The 19,762-nt window shown below is 25.5% G+C and overlaps 4 protein-coding genes across 7 annotated transcripts in view; 3 read left to right on the forward strand and 1 right to left on the reverse strand.

Annotated features, from left to right (window-relative positions):
* The first annotated feature begins 634 nt into the window (after positions 1 to 634).
* On the forward strand, positions 635 to 2,695 carry LOC112596346. Its single transcript, XM_025341983.1, has 3 exons — positions 635 to 1,570; positions 1,706 to 1,852; positions 2,396 to 2,695. The coding sequence occupies exons 1-3, from the start codon at positions 1,316 to 1,318 to the stop codon at positions 2,507 to 2,509; spliced, it is 516 nt and encodes a 171-aa protein (XP_025197768.1). The 5' UTR covers positions 635 to 1,315; the 3' UTR covers positions 2,510 to 2,695.
* A 1,923-nt stretch (positions 2,696 to 4,618) lies between these two features.
* Positions 4,619 to 6,338, forward strand: LOC112596372. Of its 3 annotated transcripts, none has more exons than XM_025342019.1 (4): positions 4,619 to 4,711; positions 4,792 to 5,081; positions 5,907 to 6,047; positions 6,227 to 6,338. In XM_025342019.1, exons 2-3 carry the CDS (start codon positions 4,823 to 4,825, stop codon positions 5,969 to 5,971), a joined length of 324 nt encoding a protein of 107 aa, XP_025197804.1. In that variant the 5' UTR covers positions 4,619 to 4,711; positions 4,792 to 4,822; the 3' UTR covers positions 5,972 to 6,047; positions 6,227 to 6,338. The 3 variants fall into 3 exon arrangements, with proteins under 3 accessions (XP_025197804.1, XP_025197803.1, XP_025197802.1); XM_025342018.1 differs by having other exon boundaries at positions 4,654 to 4,716; XM_025342017.1 differs by having other exon boundaries at positions 4,665 to 5,081.
* A 764-nt stretch (positions 6,339 to 7,102) lies between these two features.
* LOC112596383 (U6 snRNA-associated Sm-like protein LSm4) lies at positions 7,103 to 8,980 on the forward strand. Its single transcript, XM_025342039.1, has 5 exons — positions 7,103 to 7,320; positions 7,406 to 7,447; positions 7,699 to 7,797; positions 8,443 to 8,614; positions 8,824 to 8,980. The coding sequence occupies exons 1-5, from the start codon at positions 7,318 to 7,320 to the stop codon at positions 8,910 to 8,912; spliced, it is 405 nt and encodes a 134-aa protein (XP_025197824.1). The 5' UTR covers positions 7,103 to 7,317; the 3' UTR covers positions 8,913 to 8,980.
* A 2,284-nt stretch (positions 8,981 to 11,264) lies between these two features.
* The window catches only part of LOC112596476, a 38,913-nt gene continuing 30,415 nt past the window's right edge, over positions 11,265 to 19,762 (reverse strand). The window contains exons 9-12 of one of the 2 annotated variants that reach the window (XM_025342176.1): positions 15,631 to 15,773; positions 15,181 to 15,421; positions 12,284 to 14,655; positions 11,265 to 12,211 (exon numbers count right to left, since the gene is read on the reverse strand). In XM_025342176.1, the coding sequence (XP_025197961.1) occupies positions 11,348 to 12,211; positions 12,284 to 14,655; positions 15,181 to 15,421; positions 15,631 to 15,773 (3,620 nt within the window). In that variant the 3' untranslated portion in view covers positions 11,265 to 11,347. Of the gene's footprint in view, positions 12,212 to 12,283; positions 14,656 to 15,180; positions 15,422 to 15,630; positions 15,777 to 19,762 lie in introns of both variants that reach the window. The other variant, XM_025342175.1, reaches the window with a different exon arrangement.

The raw sequence follows: 19,762 nt of genomic DNA on the forward strand, positions 1-19,762 counted from the left end.
AAAATTATCTCTGTATTATTTTACTTCAGAGTTAGTATGGACTTAACTAGAAGTGCAATTTACCATTTCACAAAATGTTTTTAAAGGATGTTATTAAAACTGGATACATCAATTATTGGACACATTGTGTTTGTACTATTCATTTTAATCAAAAATAAATCATTAAATAGGCATTTTATTATGTTTATGAAATATCAAAATGTCCGTGTTTGAAATTTCTACTAAAACGTTTAAAAGTTCATATATTTATAGAACTAAATAATGATTGTTATACCTACCTATATTATAAAATTGACTTTTTTTTAAATTGATATGTTCGTATTAATGTAAATTTTAAATTATAATAATATGAACATATTTACATAGTTATTATAGATTTGAGAGAGTATACAGTTAGAAACCCTTGAAGTAGTATTGGAGTAAAACCGGCGGAGTTAAACATTACGAGAGTTTATGGGTCGTTAAAATTGGGAGAGCTTACATTCTTACAATCGCCTTCTCAGCTAAATTGTTGGTTTAGAAATTATCAACCATAGTACTAATATAAATATACACTTGGTTATGATATTTATCATTTAATAAATACGTAACCAAGGAAGTCTCATTAGAATATTTCAAAAAAAATTTTAATATTCAATCTTAACATTCCAAACATTAAAAATTATTATTTCTAAAAATAGAAATTACGAAAACGACATGTAATTTACTGATAAGTGTACAATCACATAGAAAAATAGGTGCAGAAAGTACAGAGTATAATTAAAAAAGTACATTTTATCGTCGAATGTATAGCTGTAAGTAGTAACTGGACATTGGTCATTAAAAACAATTAATGATTTAATGTATTATATTTTGTATAAAAAATTATTATTATTCTGTACCTACTAAATAGTAAATACTAAATAGTAAATACGGTTGTGTCACATATCTATATTAACATTAAACGCTATTGGTCGGGTTCCTAACAGGAAACAGGAAATCCGATAGCAGATGGCAGTTGGGCAGTAAATTACTACCTATTGTGTTACGTGTAGTTGCAGGTGACAGGTGAATTCATTCGTGCGTTGACTCTTGAGTGTTCGGATGTATAATATTAAACTATAATACTCGTTCTCGATTTTATTTGTCGTATGTGCTATTTTGTGTTAGTTTCGATGCAAATACTCAATGTTTCATACCACGTACAACGACGTTTTGGCCGTTTTTGGTGTCTCGTAGAGTTATAAATATTACTTTCAGAATCAATTAATATAAACCTATTATTATAATTATTATTATTATTGCTTGTACAATATTTTCGCTTTTACCGTTCGCGATGGACGAAGACATACGATATCAGCGTCTTCCACAATCATTCTCCGTCAGAGAACTCGGATCTTCCGAGGCCAGAGGCTTATGGGGAATCAAACACACGCGGAAACCAGTCGATTTAATGGTAGCAAAAGCTAAAAGCTCGTCAACTCCCTTACAGCCACAAGTCGAACTACGAATCACCGAAGACGGATGTGAAATTATTGGAGACAAATTTAGAAAAGTTTTCCCCATTCACACGGTTTCTTATGGGGTTCAAGTTAGTACAACATTACGTTGATTATTAATTATAATAATAATACCTACTGTGCACGTGTTATTATGTAGCTTTATTAACACAGAACATTTATTTGTTTTTGATAAAAGTGAAAATAAATAAATGTCACGTCCATAGGATTTGGTTTATACAAGAGTTTTCTGCATGATAGTCGTTAAAGAACACATTAGTACTGACAGAAAACCATTTGAATGTGTGGCGTTTGTCTGCGAAAGTCGTCAAGCTGCGAGGAATTTGACTTATACTTTAGCTACAGCGTTTCAAGTAATTTAAATTATTTATTAATTAATAAAAGTACATAATAATTTATTTTTTTTAAATTATATGGTACTAAGTGGTAGTTAATTATTAAAATAAAATAAAAATATACATGTATATTTTAGCTATTAATGTAATATGTTTATCAATAAGTCAGTAACTGTAGGTACCCATTACGTTATATTTTTATAAATTCACCTAATAAAATAATATCTAAATATTTTAATATTTTATGATCGTTTTTACATTATTTATACGTATTCACCTGGTATCGCCATATTATATATGAAAATGTCATCTTAAAATTGTTATGGTTTATTATTAATTAAATAAAAATATATAGATATAAAATCGTGGCCATTAAAATTGCATACATGTGTATTATATTATTTATATTTGGCCTTCTAATAAAATAAAATGGTTTTTTTTCTATTGTGCCTTGCAATAGAGTAAATACCATATTATTTATAATTTAATTAATTTGTTTTAACTAAAACCAAACATTAGTTCTAACAATTAATGAATTATCATTTTTTAAACTATTTGTAGGCATATAGCAGGAAAATACGTAGTACCGGAACATCTAAATCACGTTTTGCTATTGATTTGAGAACCGCTGATGAACTAGAAATGGATCTTAAGAAAGTCGACTCTGAAGCATAATATTGCCATTGATAGCTTTATTTATTTTAGGCTTAAGTTTATAATCGTGTTTAATTTATGAATGTTTTTATATTGTAAAAATTGAAATATTATTTAAAGAAAAGAAATGTTTTGATACCTACTTCATGATTATTTAATTTAAGATTTTACTATGATTTTCTAATCATTACCTATTAGTATTAGTATTGAACTTAATTAGTTGTGATAACTATTAATAAATTTTAATTTAATAGTATTATAAAAAACATTTTTCAAATTTTATATTATAATGTGGTTTGTTGGTAATATTATTTTTATTTATAATTATTTTTTTATTATTATTTTTTCCGACATTGGTATTAAATATTTAATACACAGCTAAATTATTATTGTTTAATAAAACTAAAAATTTACGAGAACCTTATAAATTATAATCAATAATTGAACTGGAAACTTAATTATTTGTATAATGATAATGTAAAATACTATAATAAAAATGTGTCTTACTAATAAGATACTATTAATACATCAACGGTTCTCAACCATTTTATCATTATAAGTTTTCAAATTGGACATCTAACCAATATATTTATTATTACCAGGGCTCAGAAGTTTGTGCCCTAAAAATTGCCTAAATAAGAATGCATTTATGCATTAAAAATTGGCAAAACATGCCATAAAAAGTTGAAATGTATGCATTTATATGCACTAAAAATCTAAAATTATTTATTTAAAATATGAATATTAAAAAAATTATATCATTAATAATTTTTTGAAATAACAAGAATTTTCCATTGATTATATAAAAGTTGTATTTTGTTTTTAATATAAGAACATATATATAAAAAAAAATAAATAGATTTTAAATATTACTGAGTCTTCATGAACTTGCGTCAACTTCATTAAACTGATAAATCGAATGAATATTACAATGGCTACAAATATTTGATTTTTAATAATTTTATGTTGTAATCAAATTCTTATATAACAATAATCTTTTTACATCATAATTTGATAAAAAATGGGAACGTATAGTGGAAATTAGTTTATCATGGTATTTAATTTTGTTGCATCATATTCAAAAAGAAGCCACTGAGTGAGGAATAGGTAGATAATATAGGTAAAAATAATTAATATAACATAGAAAAATTTGTTACCTATTTTAGTTAAATTTTCTCTAATGTTAATAGGCCTTTCTGGTTGTACACCTATTTATTTAAAGGCGATTTTAAATCTTTTACATGATTTTTAAGTTCTCCAATGTTCTTATAATTTCTATTTGACCGGTGATTTCTTTTGCGTTTATAATTTTCTATGAGTTCGTCAACTTGGGTTCTTAAAGCACAAACTTCAGCTATGAGCTCATTGTGTACAGTATTTGATTCATTTATCACATCTTTTATATGTTTTAAATATTCTTCTTGTGTTAACTTATTAGCATTGTCCATTTCGATGATGTGGTATATTATTATCTGTATGTCTGTAATAACTGCACGAAAATTCAACCACGGATGGAAAAATCAAAAAGACTGAGACTCAAGAGATCTACTGTTATGCAATTGAATTGAACAGTGGATGAAGTACAGCGACAATTGAAAACTTGAACTTGCACGTTTACAGTTGCTTGCGTTAGTTTTTCGATACTGGAACTACAAAAAAAAAAAAAAAAACAATAATTATTAATAATGGATTTTGAAACAAAGAGAAATTTTTTCGTATAAATGATATCAAACTAATAAAAACGTTAAACGGTATTACACAAATAACGTGGTGAAAATTTCGTTTATTTACTACCTATGAGTTATAACTTATAACTGTAGTCTTCTTAGTTCTTGGTTCTTTTCCGCTTGAAACGGTTTTCAGTGATTACACGGACGAGGGACGAAAAGCGTCCTCTCAAGGTATATCTCAAATTGTATTTATTCAAAATAAATAATAAAATAATAAATATCCTTGCAGCGGTGAGAAGGATGTAACGACTAACGTTATGAAGTATGTATTGAAAATTGGACCTGATACACAAGTTTACGACACGCGGCAAACCAGTGTGACATTTATATACAATAGTTATAAATATTTTTACAGCTGGTTATACTGAATATTTGTTATTTCTATTGTTCCGTACACGTTGGAATTTTCACGCAGGCTCATGTCTCATAATAACACTAATAAATAATAACAGTCGTAACTCGTAACACAAGTCATAATCGTTTTAAATGCAACGTAAAGTACTCACGCGTGTTAACTATTTTTTAGTAAAACTTTTTACATTTTCAGTTTTCACTGTTGTTTTTTACTTTTAGTTGGTTACACAGTAAGTTGTATCAATTAACCATGCCATCGAAGAGTTGTGCTATAATTGGTTGTGACACTAAATACAACGATAAAACTACTCTTCGTCATCGGTTCCCCAAAGATCAAGCTATATTCGATATTTGGGTGAAAAGGTCTGGAAATAATAAATTATTGAATAAACCATTGGACTTAGTTTACAAATCATCTGTTATATGCGATAAACATTTTGAACAGAATTGTAGAAGCCCTGGATTTAAGAAACTTGTTCATAACTCAGTGCCAACATTGAATTTACCAGGTAAAGCCTATAGATACTTTAGTTTTATGTTTATTTAACTTTTAAGTTGATGTTTATTCTGTGGCATATTTATGGGGGGAGGTCCCCCTAAAAATATGTCAAAAAAGTCTATATAATACAGGGATGATCTCTGAAAAAAATGAGGTGAGGGGGTAGTGTTCAAAATTGCCAATTAAAATAATATTGACTTTTTTTTTGCTCTTTCTATGTTTTTTTTATCTGATGACTTTTTATTCTGTTTATGCATTTCCCCTATATTTTTATTACTTACATGTTCCACAGACATGATGTATGTTATTTCTTAAAGTCGACTTTAAGAAATCTATAGTTAACATATTTATCACTAGTATTGGTTTTTTTAAAATTTAAAATTACATAGTATGGTTTGATACTTATCAAATGTCGATGAATAAATGTACTTAACATTCTTCTATGTCAATCTGTCATTACATATAAAACGTTCAACTAGGTATAATCATATTATATGTTTGTATTTATCTAAATGTATGTTAAACAATATTATTATTATAGATACTTTGTACTATTTATTATTGTAATTAGAAATGTTGGTGTCGCTCATTTCTAATTATTGATAATACTATAATAGTAGTTAGTATTTTATCTTAAGCTACATAATACCTTAAATATTGTTATTGCATGAAGCTTTAATAGTTGATTTTATTAGTTAAAGTATAATGTACTTAATGTTTATAAATATTAGAAATTTATTAAGTTTTTTTTTTTTTTAAATTGCAATAATTGCACGAATAGTACAGAATATAATCATTTGTTTTTATGTCATTTCTCATATAAATTTGTATTTAGGTATGACTGAAGAAATTGCAAGCACAAAAAATTCTTCAATTATTCAAATAGCAGATGAGCTTTAAGATACCTTTTCCATGAACATACGCATTAATAATAATAATAATATTTTATTATGCACTGACACAAGCTATAATGAAGGTATTTAAATATAATATTTACAAATATTATCTATTTCATTTTATTTATTTATTTTTACTAATAGTTTTTTTCAAAGTTTAAGTAAAAGTATTTAGTTTTTTTTTTTTTTTAAATTACATAAATAGTATAAAATATATTAATTCGTTTTTATTCCATTACTTATATAAATTTATATCTAGGTATGACTGAAAAAATTGCAAGTACAAAAAATTCTTCAAATATTCAAATAGTAGATGAGTGTAAAGATACCTTTTTTATGGATATAAACATTAATAATAGTAATATTTTATTATACACTGATACAAGTTATAATGAAATTATTTAAATATAATATTTACAAATATTATTTATTTTATTTTATTTACTTCTGTTCCTATAAAATTTTCAACTATCTTTTATGAAAAATATTCAAAAAAAAAAAAAATAAATAAATAAGGTTTTGTTATGGATAAATTGTATATAAAATTGTTGCATTATTTTGACTTTAAATTGTTATTTTTTGTTTATTTAATTGTACTTTATTATAGCATATACTTGTGTAATGTAAAATAATAGTAAGAAAGTTGATGACAAAAAAAAAAAAATAAATAGTGTATACAATGTAAATAATTATTTTATTTATGCATTTTGGTTTTATGACTAAATAAATAATTATTGACATGTTGAATTGAGTTTATTACTTTATTTTATTCAGAATACTAATTTTTAAATTTTAGAATCATTTCCATTACTTTTATATTGATTGTATTTGTATAGTAATTAATTACGATAACCGTCGGGAGCGATAGAAACCAAACTTGGTATTAAAACGTTTCACGGGAGTTGTCTTAATATATTTTAATCTCTTTTCTATAAATCCTTGTTCCTTACTCATATCTGTTAAAATATATATAAGTCCTACAACTTGGTTTGAACTTTAAAATGATCATAATATTACGTCACAAATATTTAAGGGTTCTATAATTTAATATCTTCTATGGCGGAACACTGGAAATTTATTTGTTGATAATTCTTATCAGTTTAAACTATCGGATTTATCAAATTATCCGGTATTTGATTTCTGGTTTCGTATTATTTTGACAATCTGGGACATTCGTTAATTTATCTGCCATTTTAATGCACGTTTAGAAACATTAAAACAAAATAGTAAATATTGTTGCCTGTTATGTGTTAAGAATTAAACAGTTGACTTATTGCTACTTTTTAATTTTTCAAGTTCATTACTGGTTTTGACTTAATTGCATTTTAGTATACATAATACATACATAAAATGGTAATGACTTCTTTTTAATTATATCATTATTTACAAGTTATTCATATAAGTCTTTGATTGAAATTTTCATTATATTTTGTTTCAGTTACCTCTTTCATTACTCAAAACTGCTCAAAATCATCCAATGGTAAGCTCATGCATATATTATAACACTAACAAATAAGGATATTTTAATCTTCTGGTTCTAGTGTTTGGTAATAAAATATTTAAAATTTTAATATTGACTTATCAAGTTAATAGAATATACATTTTTTTTTTTAAATTGCTTTTGTATTTAACACACATAATATGAATACTAGGTCAGTTGGTGGTTGGTATATCTTTTTCATTTTTAACTAGTTTATGACTATATGTTTTAAATTAAAAATTTGTTTATAGTTGGTGGAATTAAAAAATGGCGAAACATACAATGGACATTTAGTAACATGTGATAGTTGGATGAATATCAATTTACGTGAAGTTATCTGCACATCTAAAGTATGTATTATTTTGAAAATTAATACTACCTAGTACTATTTTTAATTAGTATATGTAGATACCCTATATTGCTGTTAATACAGCAGAAGTATACTGCTAGACGTGGCACATCTTTACTTGTATCTTAATACTAGTTACAATTTGAAAATATAGTTAATATGAGATAGATTATGCATTTGGAATGTATCATAGTTCTTTAAATTATAGAAAATAAAGAGTTAATTTTCATAAATTAGGAAGTATTTATCATTTAGTTTTTAGTTTATTAGTTTGTTATCTTACCGTTAAAAAATAGTTGTTAATTTTTATCTTTTAGTTTATACTATAAGTAAAAATGTAGGAATTTTAAAAAAAATTTTTTTTATAATTTATATATTTTTCTTTGGTAGTTTATTTTTATTTTTATTGAAGTATTAATTATGTTATTGTTCATTAATTAATAGATGTTGATTGGTTGGTCATCAATCGTTACTTATATCAGAATTATTATTAATTTACTTGATTATATTATAAATATTCTATGACTTAGACCTCTAATCTTATAAGATTTGTTTGTACTTGTTTCTTTTCTACTCTATTGAGCTAAGAATTAAATTGTTTAGATTTTACATTGAAATATTATATTACTATTAAATTTAATTTTAGGATGGAGATAGATTTTGGAGACTTCCAGAATGTTATATTAGAGGTAGTATGATTAAATACTTAAGAATACCAGATGAAATATTTGATATGGTGAAAGAAGATATAGTTGTAAACAAAGCTCGTGGTCGAACAGATAACCAGAAAAATCGCGCTCCTAGAGGAGCTAGACAAGGTATAATATATATATTTAGAAAACGTTTTATTATTTTAATTTTTGACTGTTATTACTTATTAGGTACATTATGTTTTAATTTGAATGTTATAAATATCTTGTTATTATCAAAACTAAAACTGTATTTATTTTGTTTAGTATTATTTTTTGTTGAGATACAATAATATAATATTATATTATTTATACATAAAATGTATTTTCTGTTTTAGGATTTGGAGGAGGAAGAGGAGGTGGTGGTAACAACCGTGGTAGTGGACCACAACAGAGAGGTGGCCCGAATAAGTTTAGAGGAAAATAAATTGTGTATTTTATAAGTTATACTTATATGATATGTTTATATTTAAATTTATAAATGTATAATTTCAATAACATGTAATAAAAATTCTCATTTTTCTTGAATTAATTAAGAAAATTTAATCACTAAGAAAACAATATTAAATTTAAAAAATACTATCATAAAAATAACTATTATTAGTATTATTGTATTAGCATTAATATGAACTATAGTATTGTTTAAACCGAAAGATAAGACATTTAAATTTTTGGTAAACATTTAATTGATAAAAAGGTATAAATTTATTTTTAAATGTAATGTTAGTATACTGAAGACTGGATTAAAATAGTGAATCAGTGTTTTTAATTTTAAAATTTAAAAATTTAAATTTAAGCATGCAATAAAAACGAAAATATATTCAATTTGAACAATTGTGACTCAATCTTGATTTCCATTTATGTGAAGCAGTGTGTAGGTTATGAGATTTGTCGTTATAATATACACTCCATTCTTATATTTATTGATTATCCATCAATTTTGACATAAAAATTAGTTTAATAATGTTGATACTCAATGTATTTTGTGTAATTGTGTACTTTTGTCGTTTAATGTTGTCCACTTTTTTGGTGGAGTTATACGACTAGTGACTACTGTTTGATCTAAAAGTCTAGTGTTAGTTTTTGAATGTTGTTAGGTTAGGTTTTTCGAGTTCTCAGCAAGGCTTAATCTTTAATTTTTCTAAAACTTCATCCATAGTAGTGTAAAATATTTTAGCAGGTATAATTTTAATTAAGCTTAGCAAGCAATCTCGTTTTGATAAGACAGAAGAATCCTCTCTTGAGCAGAGGCACAGGTATAGACATAATTGACAATTATTATCTCTATTGACGCAGGGCTCGTAAGTTTATATATATAATACATATCAATCTCGCTAAGTCATGTTTAATAATGGTCGATGAAATGAAAGTTCATTTAAATGTATACATTTTTATTGTATAAATATTTCCTAGACATTTTTAGAATGATAGTTGCACGTATATCCAAATGTTTTTAAGTGAACAGAGTTACAAGTCTATCGATATTGATACCAACATTTAAAAAAAATTTGAAACTGTTAACCCAAAATTGTAAATATCAAAAATATCAATCGAGTAAATAATCAATCAATTAATGTTGATCATCAACAGTTAATGTAAGTGTAATTGTAAATTATCGACCAAGTTGTTTTTGAAGCATTTATTCTTAGAAAAAAAAAAAAGAAAATGTACAAGCCATTTGAATGAAAAAACACCCAATTAAGAATCAAAGGAAGTTTTCTCGAAATGTTTTTGTAGCCACTAAAGGAAAAAAAAAATTATCCCAAAACAAATGCAAAAACAAAAAAGTAAGTCTCATAAAATTATCTACTGTTTTATAATAATATTATGTAACACAATTTCAGATTTCTATCACTTGACGTTACCAACAATTGATTTGTTTGCTAATATTTTTTTGCGGACTTCATATATTATATTAATTTTATATTTACTCGGACAATCTTTAAAAAAAGTGACAGTTAATTATGTACATGTTTTTGTCCTAAGTCTGGAAATTAAACAAACTTAAGACATATACCTTTTTATTTATTTTTTTTTATTTACGATATAAAACAATTTTTGTCAATTTCAATAAAAAATACGGTAAATAAAAACATGCCATGTATGTATAATAATATTGTTAATATTATTAATTTAGTCTAAATAATATGTTTTGCTAACATAACATTCATACATTGTAAAATTAGGTAATAATAGCTAAGCGTGGGGAGAATAGGATATCATAATAAAAAGAATAATTTAGGCCAAATAAGTATAAATATGAATAAATAATACGTGAAATTTGAAATTTTACATACATAGAAAAATATTTAAAAAAAATAAAGGTGAGACTTTTAAAAACGTACACATAAATAAATGGATAAAAAAAAAAAAAATGATTATGTTTAATTGTTAAATTAGGTTTGAATTAAAATATAGCACCTAGATAAAGATTACATTTAAAGCTCAATTTAACCTAGTTAACAGATATTTTTTCAGTACTATAGGTAAAAATAATTTATATCAATAAAAAATAATACTTTTTAACTAAAAACGTACGTATAAAATGTTTATAGGTTTCTTGATAAATAAGTATAATTAATGTATCACTTAAACATAAAAATCATAAAACATACATTGTTTTTTTTGTATATCAATAGTGTTGCTAAAAAGCGAATAACTTCAATTTTTAAAACGCTAATATAAATTAAACTTCTTTACAAATAATTAGCAGAGCAATGTTTTAAAAATCACAAAAATGAAACACGATAAAAATAATAATAATAATAATAATAATAATAATAATAAATCAAATTTTATAAAATAACTATCAGTTATATAATTTTTTTCATCTTTTTTCTTTAATATGATAATACATCAAATCTAGGAAGTGGCCGTCTCAGTCTTTTTTGTGATGGGCGCTTTTGGTCTTCTGATTGGCCCTGGCATTGCAGGTGGTGTTACGGTTTTAGGTGCAACCTTTGCTTTTGGAGGCAACTTTGGAGGAGCCAAACTCATTCTTGATGCTAAAGTGACTGGTGGCTTTGTTGTAGTAGATGTTTTTGATATGTCGCCATTAGTTAATTTTGTGGTTCCATTTGTTGTAACGCTAGTTAACGGTTTCTTTATTGGAGCAGACACTGGACGACTTGAAGGTTTAGGCGAACCATTAGTAAGTGGTTGCTTGTTAACCAAGGACGACCGTGGTGTGACATTTGTTTTTGGTGTTGTAGCTGTTGACTTTGTAGCTGCTGTAGTTGTTTTTGGAGTTGTAGGAGTTTTAGGTGACGATATTGGTGTTGTTCTAGTTACAGTTGTTCGTGGTGTAGTGGGTGTTGTTTTGGCTGATATTGGCCGGGAGGCAGGAGTTGTAGTTTTGGGAGCTGGCTTTGGAGTAGCTTTAGTAACAGTTGTTGCTTTTAAAGATGTTTTTGGAGCAGTAGTTGGTCGAACATTAGTTGTTGGTTTAGAAGAAGTAGCAGTGGTTGGTCTGGATAATGGTTTTGATGTTGTAGTAGATAAAGTAGTTTTTTTAAGAGTAGAAGCTAATGGTTTTGAGGCTAATGGTTTTGAGGCTAAAGGTTTTGAGGCTATTGGTTTTGTTGAAGTAGTTTTTGTTGTTGTTTTAGTTTTAGAAACAGTTGTCTCTATCTTTTTAGGAGCAGATTTCTTGGAAGCCAAGCTGACACCAGTGACGGCTGCAATAGCAGCAGTACCAACAGCTGCCGCAACTGCAATTTCGGCAACCTAAAATTTATAAAATTTTTATTAGTTGATAAAATAAAATATAATTAATAATTATAAATGAATTAAGTATACCTTGTTACTATCATCTTGGTTGTCATTTTTTTCCTCGCAATCCTGGGAGGTTGAAATTGTTTCAGTTGTTTCTGTGTTGACTTCTATCTTTGGTTCACTTACTATTTCGTAATTTGATTCAGTAACATTATCATTTTTGTTTTGTACTTGTTCTTCAAGTTTATCATTAATATTTAACTGTTCTTCAATTTCTGGCTTATCAATAGGCTGGTCAAGTTGTGTGGTTTGTTTAATATCCTCACCAAAATAATCTGCACTTGTTTCCATTACATACAATGAATCACTCATGTTTCTGTTCTGGAAATTCTCTTCAAATGTCATGCTAGTACACATCATATCAGATTCATTTATTAATGTATTAGATGTTGAACAGTAAGGTTGTGGCATATTGTTTTCTACATCAGAATGAATTATCATCGATGATTGCATTTCTTCATCACTATCTGTTGTATGATTTTGAATGGATTCATTTTCTTGTTGCAAATCTTCACTATGCTTCTTTTCAAATTCATCAGAAATATTTTGTTCTTGTTTGAAATCTTCAACATAATTATTTTTGACTTCTGAAACATCTTGATATTGTTTAAAATCTTGAGTATAATTGTTTTCAACTAGATAATCATTGTTGAGTTCTTGTTTCAAACCTTCAGTATAATTATTTTCCACTTCTTCATTGTATAGGCCTTGTTTTAAATTGTCAACTTGATTGAATTGTGTTTCAGAAACATCATTAAAATATTTTTGCTCAATTTCTTCTGACCGAATCTGTTCAGTTTTGTCAACATCTTCTTCACATTTTTTAATAGCTTCAACAATAAACTCGTCTTCTTGTTTAGAATGTTCAATATTATTAGTAATTATATCAGCAACATTGTTATGATAATTTTGTTCGAAATTTTCCACAGAATCTTGTATAGTTGAAACATCATATTGATCTTCTTTTGAAACTTCAATGTTTTCTTGTATTGTTTTAGCAACATCATTATGTTCGACATTTTCAGTATTTTCTATAATTTCAAAATCATCGTCATGGTTTTGGATAATATTAATGGGTTGATCTTCATGTTTGATATCTTCAACAAACTTGTGCTCATAATTTACATTATTATGTTTTGGTTCTACATCTTCTGCTTGCACAGAATTTACACTGTTATTTTCATATTCAAAATTAAATGTATTACCAGGTTGAAATTCTTGTTCACGATCTTCTTCATGATACTTATTATCATCTGTATGAATTGGTATATAAGATTCTGGATTTTGTTTTTCTAGATCATCGACAACTTTTTTATGTTCTATGTGTTCATGTTGTACTTCTACATGACTATCAACAATATTGTCTGATTTAAAATGATCAATATTATCATCGATCTCTTGATTGCTTGATTTATTTTGAGTTGCGTTTAACAGAGCTTCATGAATGCTTGCTGAGAAATCAGATTCTGGCAGATACTGTTGCTCGTACACAGCATGAAAAGGTTTAGCTTCCTCTCTAATACATAAAGGTTCATCTACAGGTTCATGTTTTAATATTTCAGATACCTGATGTTCATTTACACTTTCATTAGGTATAATAACATTGTCACTATTATGATGTACTTCATCAACATCATGAGTAATATTAGGAATTATTCCAGCTGGATCTTCAGTTTGTTCAAAACAGAAAGGATCGTGATTTTCTTTGTCATTATTTTCATCAAAATGATTAAATTGTGCTTGTTGTTTGAATGCTTCAGAAAATTGATCATCATCATTTTCAGACTCAAAAGTTGATTGATTATCCATAAGCATTGGAGTATGAGGTTCTGAACCCAAAACAGCACCAGTTGTACTATCACTGTCATTGAATTTATGATCTTCATACTGGACAAATTTATCATCAACATGACTATTATCCGAAAAGTCATTTTTTAAATTATCACTATGTTTAAAAGATTCATCATCAAATTGTAAAGTTGAACCAACTGTTGCATTAGTAGTATTGATTGTGTTATCAATATCTTGTGAATTCATATCCTCTTCATGTTTTACCATTAAAAAATCATTATTTAATTTAAGATCAGATTCATTTTGTGATTCATTAACACCACTTGTCAAATCGAATTCATTATTTTTGGACGATTCTATTACTGATACAAATGGATCTGTATTTTGAGTTTGAGCATCATCATTCTGGTATTCGGACAAATCTTGAACTTTGTTTAAGTCATTTTTATCATCCGAAACAAATGGATTTTTATATTCATCTGAATTACCATTGGTAATATGTTCATTTTGAAAAATAGAATTATCAATAGTTGCACCATGATTAGTCACTTCTTCATCATTTAAAGGTTTAATTCCGTTCAGCATGGTTGAATCATCATTGAGCTCTAAAATGTAAATCAATAAATCTTAGTTATTTATCAATACATTGTATACATATTATATTAAATTAATAGTGAATAGTGTATTAAAGGTTGTGTGTGGTACCCGTCTTAAATACAACAGGTTTTTTACAGTGTTTTAATTTTTTTTTTTTGAAGTTATGAGTGTATTAAATATTAATACTTAAAATTTTTTTTTTTTTTTTTTTTTATTTTTAATCTAGAAATTATACAATCTGTACATATAAAAAAAAAAAAAGTACAATAAGCATAAATTATGGTTTTTTTTTTTTAAATTATAATTAATGGCTTGAAAAATCTTGAGGGAAGAAACCAACCAGCGAAGGCACTTCGGTAATACTTAAAAATGGTCATAATTTACTTAAAAATAATAGTGTCATAAAATACTAACGAGAGAATACTGATAATATTTTCACCTTTAAGTTTGATAATAGATTATTTTGCTTTAATATTTAACCTATTTCTTACTGTATAGTTTAAACTTAATATTAAGTATTAATTGACTATTACCATAAGGATTATTGAGCTTAGACAAGTCTGCTGCATGAACTTTAATTTCATTGGTGAATTCATTCTCGTCAGGCACAATTACATTGTCTAAATTATTAAACTTTTGTGGTGATGATGAAATAAAATCATCATTATCTGTGTTGAGGAGACGTTGAGCATGGTTCATCACAGACGCTGGTGGTGAAGATACTGGCACAAACTCTGGGGCATCGGGATTCAGTTTGTAATCCATGTCCTCGGCCTGAAATAGATGTATGATAGGTAATTTTGTCAAAAAGACATATTAAATTATATTTGTTTGTTAATTGGTTAATTATTTTAAATAAAGATAACAACGACGATTAAATATAATTTTATTATTATACATATTAGTAGGTAATCACTAATCAAATATAATATAATAGTTATGAAGTTATTGTATGACTCATTTAGTAAATAAAATTTCTTTACGTCAGAATTATTGCTGGTGCTGTTGACGTCCTCTTGGTACGCCTTTATTTCTGCGCCTTCAGTTGGTTTCTTGTAATAGTTCCATCCACCACCGTCTTCTTCGGATTCTTCTCCACTTTCGTCAATTACGTTGGCTTCTCCTTCTACTGTAAACATTAAATAGAAATGATGCAATTATTAATTAATCATTGAGTAACTTTGCAACCTATTATGTATACTTTTATGTTTAAGTTATTTTTTTTAGTCACAAAACTACAAATAATCAAGTACCACTCAATGGTATTTTTTCATTTTAAATTTAATACTACACACTCGTAAAAAAAAAAAATGTATTTAGATAATCCAATTAAAAATATGTCTCAAATTAACTTTTGGTACGGATTTATTTAAAATTACCTAGATCTCTATAATGTCAAATAAATAGTTTGGTTAACTTAACTTATGTTTATTCTAATATGTTACCAATTTCTAAATTAGTAAACAGTGCAAGAACTGTGGTAATACATACGAGTAAGTTGTAATTTATCAAGAAATATTAGATAAATATCAATAAAGTATTTAACTTATGTCTTGAAGAATCACAAAAAGTATAGAATGACATTTATAACCATTCCATGTCATTAAAAACATATTAAAATATTATTGGCAATTATTATCCTAAACGATATTAACAAATACAAACCATTATAAATATTTAGGTATATATAAAATACCTATTAGTATTTATAAATATTTTTAAAGATGTCGTGTTTTGAATCGACCAATGGTGGTTATTCAAAATAGATTTAAATAATACTCTTGTTAAGTCTGTGGGTCTTAACTATAATTTTATTGATGATTAAGATTTTACCAAAAACAATTGATTTGTTCGTAATATATGATGCAATCAACTTCTAATCTTTATTATATGCATTTTTTAACAAACATATATTATTATTCGAAAACACTAGTAACTTTTTCTTAAAAATAGACTACTAGCTTTACTCCAGAGTTTAAATATAATAAAATGATATGGCTGAGAGTAAATTTAACAACATAAAACTAGTTACCTAAGTATGCGTTCTTGATTGTAAAATAAAATTTTAATTACTCTGTCATATTTAAAATTTAATATAACTATAAATTGTATCTAATTTTAGTTTCAATATTTTTAAAATAAGTTGATAAAAATTAAATTTAGATAGATATTTTAAACTCTAATCTGAGTTATTTGACATACGTTTAAATAGATGCTCATTTGTTTAACACGGTCATCAATATTTTTTTTATTTATGAATTTCCGAGTATTTTATTTTAGTGTTGATAATGATTCATGAAGAGTTTCAATGATTCTTCATTCTTTGTCAAATATTATATCATTAAATTAATTTACTCTTTATAAAAGTATAATGTATGCACTATAGATACAGTATATATGTAATCCATACGTGTTTATCAATATTATAGAGTAATAATTAATTACTATATAGGTATGGACACGTTTATTATGAATACAGAATATACTGAATATCAGTTTTTAATCTTTTTTTCTCATGGACATAACAATCAGATTGATAACCAGTATAGATTAAATTTGAACATTATAGCGTGCAATACTCATTATGTATAATATTAATAGTAGGTTTTATGATTTACAGATGATAAATTATAAAATGATTTATTAATGTAAGCATAAAAAATATGTTTATACAAATGTAAAAAAGTATACTATAAATAGTAATTGATAAATATAGCATATTATCTCACATGTTGTTTACGTATCATTAACTATTAAAACAGTAATAGAATTTTAATTTAAAATAGGTAGGTACATGGCATTAAAATGCTTAATATATATGTTAAGTTGTAATATAGTACAAAATCAAAATAAAATGATATATTTTCACAAAACCAAACAAGAAATAAAAATGTTATACTTAAGGCAACTATATTAATATTATTATCAGTAACTAGTTAAATAATTATAATATTTTAGTGTGTTAGGAACTTGTCGCTCAGCTAAACAATTTAATATAGGTACCTAATAATCAACAATTAGTTGGAATTTTGGAGTAAAAATATAAGTGTATTAATTTGTGATACTCATTAGTTCAAAAACTTCTAACTTTTTGAAAAATATTTATATTTTAAGAATTTTTTATCTTTAGTTGTAGTTAAAATTTTACTTTTTTGAAGATAACATACACTTTTAATTTCATATTCCGAAATTATTTTTTGATACACTCAAAATTTTTAATGAGCGAAAGGAATAGTATCTTGCAAAATGTTTATCTAATAAAAAAAATTATTTTTAAGATAATGAGTCTATAGATACTTAAATGGATCACTTTTTACACAAATATATATAAATAGATATATGTATATTAAAAGTAATATTAAAATATTTATTAGGTATCTGTGTTTTATTTTAATGATACTCGAAAACGAACTATTTGATATTTAAAAATAGGTGTATTTTTAAAGCACAATTTTTGTCATTTGTGACAACTTGTGAACAAATAAGGTACTTGAAATAAACTAACCACGTTGCTAGGGGTTTTCTTAAAATGTTATATTTAAAAAAAAAATGTATTAAGTAATATTACATTTTAACTTAAAACCTGCAGATGTCAATTACTCTCCTCACTTTGTAAATGAAAAATAGAGTCGACAAATTGGCTAGTAGAAAAAATATTACAACAAATTAGTTTTTCAGTATAATAGTATAATAACAAAGTCAGTAGACCATAAATAATAATTAATGGTTGTACCTATGTCATAAACAATAAAATTGTTAACTCTATTTTGTCATATTTGGATTATTGCATAATGTGTTAGCTCATAGCAATATCTTTAATACACTACGATAATTATTACAATCAATAAGAATGTTTCAATTGTGTTAAATTAAAAAAATGAATAGGTACAATATTATTTAAAAGAATTTAATTTATTATTAATAAAACATATTTGCAAGGTATAGTGAAAGCAAATATTTTTAAATGACACATTTGTGATAATAATAATTAAATATCTGTGAACGCGCCGTTCGTTAGACCAATTCGTTTAAACCTATTTGTCATTACATTGAATGCAAAGGTATGATATTTAATTTATATTACTTTAATAATGTTTTGGTTAAATCACATTTACTTTAAAATAAATGTAGAACAAAAAATATAATTATAAATATATAGTGATAATGTACCTGACTATCTGCTAATAAATATATTTAAATATATAAAATATATTTGAGTAATTATTATAATAAACTATTTTAATTTTTGTCGTGCACGTTAACAACGGTTATCAATAAAAAAAACCGATTTATATTATTTATGAATAGACTAATTATTGAAACATCAAAACAAAAAGATAAAACTAGAAATATTTTCAACGAGTAACAGATACTGTAAGGTGTAAGTGTAAAGGGCAACAACGCAGTCACCACACACACGACTACGAATGGGCCAGAAATAAAATTAGAGATCGTTTTCCCTCACATTTTATGTGTCAGTGGTTACCATTATTGAAGTATACCGTTAACATATTTTATTTTATAAAATCAAAATTATAAACCACTGAAAAATGTTCGATTCATAAAGTCAATGTTTATTAACTAGATCATTGTTATTATGCTACCTACAGTTTAAGCCCACACAACATGATATAGTTGAGTTGCATGAAAGATTATTTAAGTATAATAATATTTAAAATTTTAAAAATGATTTACAAATAACAGGTTTTGTGTAAAATTAAAATTCATGGTTGGTAACGCCTAATATTTTAAAAATAATATTTAATAAGTTAAGAAATACTTATTATCAAAATATACCAAATACCTGCATAATATAATATATATCATTATGTTGATATAACTCACATAGTTAACTTCATAAAATAATATATTTATACATTAATACTTAAAATAGCTGAATTTTTTTTTACTTACATATGGATAATTCCTCCTACCACGCGCTAGCATGACATTTAATAATTACTAACATTATATCAATTTTATTCTATGTAAACTGAATACAGATTGTTATTATAAATAAATAAATAAAATGATATTTTAATAATAATTTGTCCATTTCAGGAATTCGATGACGTTTGTTTTGAAAGAATACTAGGTACAGTATTATGAAACTAA

Source organism: Melanaphis sacchari, unplaced genomic scaffold (assembly GCF_002803265.2).
Source record: "Melanaphis sacchari strain LSU unplaced genomic scaffold, SCAv2.0 Contig31_pilon_pilon, whole genome shotgun sequence".
NCBI classification, from domain to species: Eukaryota; Metazoa; Arthropoda; class Insecta; order Hemiptera; family Aphididae; genus Melanaphis; species Melanaphis sacchari.